Source organism: Peromyscus leucopus, chromosome 1, assembly GCF_004664715.2.
Source record: "Peromyscus leucopus breed LL Stock chromosome 1, UCI_PerLeu_2.1, whole genome shotgun sequence".
Taxonomy (NCBI): domain Eukaryota; kingdom Metazoa; phylum Chordata; class Mammalia; order Rodentia; family Cricetidae; genus Peromyscus; species Peromyscus leucopus.
In genome coordinates this window covers 180,989,779-180,994,554 of record NC_051063.1, presented here as the reverse complement: position 1 = coordinate 180,994,554, position 4,776 = coordinate 180,989,779, and the positions used below count along the sequence as shown (strand labels likewise).

Sequence of the window (4,776 nt, the reverse complement as noted above, 5' to 3'; positions counted from 1 at the left end):
AAAAAATGAAATTTAAATTATATTAATTTAGGAAGGTGGAAATAGTAAGTTCTTTTCTAGGTTGATGCTTTCATCAGCCATTAGACTATTGAGCAAAGTTTACAGTCCCAGGCAGGCATGGATTCTCTCCTTTTAAGCCGGCCTGAAGTTTATTCATGAAATTACAAGGAAATGATTTTCTAAAGAAGGCCTGAACAGTGGCAGCACTATCTGAGATGCCAACATGGATGGGGAATCTGACAATTCTCTACATCTGGATGGAAAACTACAAGTAATTAATGAATGCACATAAAGGGAGACTTTGTCTTCCCTAGGGATTGGTTATACAATACTATGTAACCAGTTCTAAAATTATGTACATTTGACCAACACTAAATGAATATAAAAGAGTATAAATATGCATACAATGGTAAATTATAAAAATTGACATATGAAATATATCTTATTATATACTTATTTTTTATAATTCAAAATATATCATTATATATGCTTAATATTATATAAGTATTTAAAGTAAAAGAGATTATGAATTTGAAAGACAGCTGAGCATCAAGGGTCAAATTGAGGATAGGATGGCACCCCTCTAATTGTAGATCTTCTTCATTATAGCATATTTATTACACAAAATAATGAGTCTCATTATGTGCGATCATTTCCAAGGACAGGTTCAGACATTATGACATAAAGTTCTAAATTTAAATTTACAGTCGTCTAGACATGTTGATAGCTATTACTGTGAGTGCTTTGTACTAGAGACAAATATCTAAGATCAGAAAAGGGTTCAGAGGCTTTACAGGGTCATTGTGAAAGCATTGTCAAAACCCACCATCTTTCTACCACTGTGAATTTCAGAAATTCACTGCACCTCGTCATACCCCATTAGTATCATGGCATCCCTTTCTACCCTGAAAACTCTTAGAGTGTTACTGTGTTTGCATTAGTTTATGTTCCTTTGCAGTGACCTTATCAGCCTCCAGTCTATTGTCAATCATCTGTGTTTTCTATCCTCTTTTTCTATGCCTCCTCCCAATCAAAATATTTTAGAATAGACTTTAGGTCCTCTGTATTCAACTCCAAAGGCTGTACTCCTCTATGACACTAATGCATACTCTTGAAACCTAGAGTCTTAGTCAGGCTGCCTCTGTCTTCTGATGCTCAGGCAAATTTTGTTTGATATGCAACATATCACTACTGTATTATTGCTGTATGTCTTGACACTTCATGGCATTTATAAGGAATGAATGTTGGGTTTTGTTAAAAGTATTTCTGACATCAGAGATGGCGAATGGGATGTTTTCATCAAATCCATTCCCTCAGAGTTCAGACAACACCATGGGAGAAAAGGGAGGAAGAGTGTAAAGGCCACAAGGGATGGATGACGTCAGGAGAACAAGGCCCTCTGAACCAACTGAGCGAAACTCTATGGACTCACTGACACTGAAATCACAAGCATGGGGACTGCACACATCTCCATCTAGTCCCCTGCATATAAATTATAGCTTTCAGTTTAGCATACTTATGGGCCTCCTGAGTATATAAACGAGTGTGTTTGTTTTGTCTAACCTTGATGTGATATATTTTATCTCATTATATTTTATCTTGTCATTTTTTAATATATCAGAAGACTGTTCTTTTCTAATGACAGAAAGGATGTGGGTCACATGGGGAGGGAAGATGGTAGAGTAAGGAGAAGCTGTAATCAGGATATATTGTGTAAGAAAATAAACTATTTTCAATAAAAAGAAAAAAGAGAGAATATTTTGTGGCATCTAATAAGTCATTCATGTGATTTCTGACTTTTAGTCTGGCATTTACTGGTGGCCATAGCTAAGCCATTCCTATATTTTTGGATAAGTTGTGATACCATTTTATTTTCAACTAAAATCATTGTATTATAATGAACTCATGAATAAAAGCATTAAAGAGCTACAATGAGATAGCTACTCAAATGAACACTTGCCCAGACCCAAGTTATTTATATTTAAATTTAGTTTTGTACAGTTAGCATAGCTATACTGTAGCCATAGAGATTTGCTTAGGGAATTACACTGTCACTCACAAGTATATTTTTATGCCTTTATCCACTGCAGAATAAGAAATTGGTAGAGTTAAAGACAGAAGAATAACTAACTTGATATATTCTCACATAACTACCTTCCTGCCACTTTGCCTGACATTACCTTTTTGGGTCTCCTTTCTAAGTCATAATAAAGTTAAACTTACCTACTTACATATAAACATTTGAACCATATGGGATAAGATATGCATATGAAGTAGATGATGTGAATTTCTTTTTGAGTTGGTGTTACCTGATTTAGTACTATTCATTAAAAGTCCATCAAATTTCGTATACTTTTTGTGATTTCTTCTATCACTGTAGTTGAATAATAGCCTATTTTATATATGAAAACACATTTGATTATGGATTTATCTGTTTATGGATATATAACTGAGCTGAATTTCCTCAATATAATAAATAGAGCATCAATAAAAATGGATTTGCATATATTTCTGTGGAAGTATATGGAGTTCACAGGGTATAGGCCCAGAAGTAAATTAGCTGTGTCAAATAGTAAGTCTTTTTTAGGAACTTCCAAACTGATTTCTAATTTCTGAAATGCTAGGTTTAATCCAGCATTTTAGTGATTCCAAACTAGATACCAATAAAGAAAATTTTCAGACTAATCTCCCTGGTATACATAGATGAAAAAATTCTAAAACATGTTGACATATAAAATTCAAGATAACATCAAAACCATCATTAATTTCCATTGATCATATTTTTTCACTAAGTGGTAAGGGAAGATGCTCTTTTCTGAGACTTTGCTGAGGACTATTGCTATAAGCTTTGCAAACCAACCTGATGGCTTCGAGTGCAGCAGGGTATTTGGGAAGTTAGGGCTAAAGAACTATTCTCCTACTGGTGCAGGCCAGAGCTTTTGTGAATGGACCAGGGACTCCTGAAGCACAACTTCATAGTCAGCCATGATTTCATTTTCTTTACCATTAGACTGTAAGACCCATAAGCTGTCTATGAAATAACCAAGCTCTCAGGATGCCCTAGAGAACAAAAGTGGGAAGAAGGCACCTTTATTGTGAGGATTTTGCTAGCTCCTTTGTACATCAGCAAGACAAACGGAAGCCTAGCAGGGGTAAGTTGAAAAGTAAGATAGTCCTCTTACAATGGGATAAGCTCATGTAGGCTGTGAATTAAACTAGGTGACAAAGCTCCCAATTTATAATTTTGGTTAATTGTTAAAAGACAAGACACTAACTCCTTTACTTTCTGTACTGACATCGTGATGGAGATGGTAAACACCTTGATACCACAAAAAATATCATTTGCATGAAGAATTAGAGATTTTATTGCTTATCCAGGCCAAACTGAGTCTAGGAACCACAGAGTAACAATTTATAAGAACAAATGGTGCAAAGCAGGGAAAACCCAGAGAAGTGAGGCTATTGATGTTGAGCAGCCACCAATTGTGATTATACAAAAGAGCAACACAGCCTTGTAAGATGGAGGAGAGAGTATAAAAAGCCAGAAAGGTAGACACCAGGGCCAGGATGCTCTGGGTGGCTTTGGATTCTAAACAGATTCTGCTGGAAACACGAGTGCTACGAATATGTTGAACCCTCTGCTTGTGTCTGTACAGAATGACAATCATGTAGCCACTAGACCAGGCCATGAGCAAAGAAAAGAAGATTTCAGGGCATACCACCAGTGCTGAATAGAGTGTGCCATTGATTTCATTACTATCTACAGCGGAACAGTATCCAAAATCTCGTTTTATTGTCAGATTTTTGCTATTCCTTTCAATAAGTGGGTACACAGGGAAAATGATATTTATCAACATGTACAAAACCCAGAGGAGGGCAATGGAGTGGCCAATGTACTTTGAAGCTTTGGTTTTTTGATCCTTACAGCAGCATTCCTTGTGACTGATGGTGATGGCTTGGAAAACACTCAAGAGGCAGGTGGTGCCAATGGACACAGTCCTGCCAACTCTTTGAATGTACAAAATTAATTTGCACCCAAGATCATTTAAAAACTGCTTCAACCCAAAAGCTGCCATTGTATTTGGCACTCCTGCAGAGAGAATGATCAAAGCATTGGCGGCATTTAGGTGCATGCGAATCAAATCTGTGGGCTTTAATTTGCTCTCTACATAGTGAACTAGATAGTAGTAAAGAAGACAGAAATTTCCCAAAATTCCAGCTGTAGTTTGTGACAAGAAAATGATTTTGATGGCCAGTTTCCAGAAGTCTGTTCTATGACTTGGCATGATTCTCTTTAGACAATGACCAAAGCCATTTCTCTGGTCAAAATGAATGAAAAGTATTAGTAATCCAAAGACATACAGAGAAACTAAATCAGAATGCTCCTTAGATCTTAGGAGTAACATCTCAGCCTAGACTACATAACAAGAATTTATCAAAGTTAATGCCAGAAAAAATTATTACTTACAACACACTACTGTAAGTTGTCAAAAGGCCTTAGCATACATATATGTATCATTGATATGCCTTCTTAAACATTGAATAGGCAGAATTATGGGTAAAGATATTTGGCCTGTGAGATGCAATGGAAAGTGAGAGCCAATAATATCAAGCAAAATATAAGACAATAAAAATATACTGATATTTTCTAGACTTAGTATAAAAGAAGACAATTTCAGTATCTATAACTAAACTCGAAAACATCAATTCTCACAGTATATCTTATCTAAAATTAAAAGATGATTAATGAAAAACTTATAATATCATCCAGAATAT

General features: G+C 35.5%; 1 protein-coding gene across 1 annotated transcript; it reads right to left on the bottom strand.

Moving 5' to 3' along the window:
- Window positions 1-3,338: 3,338 nt before the first annotated feature.
- Window positions 3,339-4,286, bottom strand: LOC114710878 (vomeronasal type-1 receptor 4-like). Its single transcript, XM_028895172.1, has one exon. The coding sequence runs from the start codon at window positions 4,284-4,286 to the stop codon at window positions 3,339-3,341; it is 948 nt and encodes a 315-aa protein (XP_028751005.1).
- Window positions 4,287-4,776: the final 490 nt, after the last annotated feature.

Coding starts and splice junctions, on each gene's coding strand:
- LOC114710878 (XM_028895172.1), bottom strand. CDS start 4,286: ATGCCAAGTCATAGAACAGACTTCTGGAAACTGGCCATCAAAATCATT.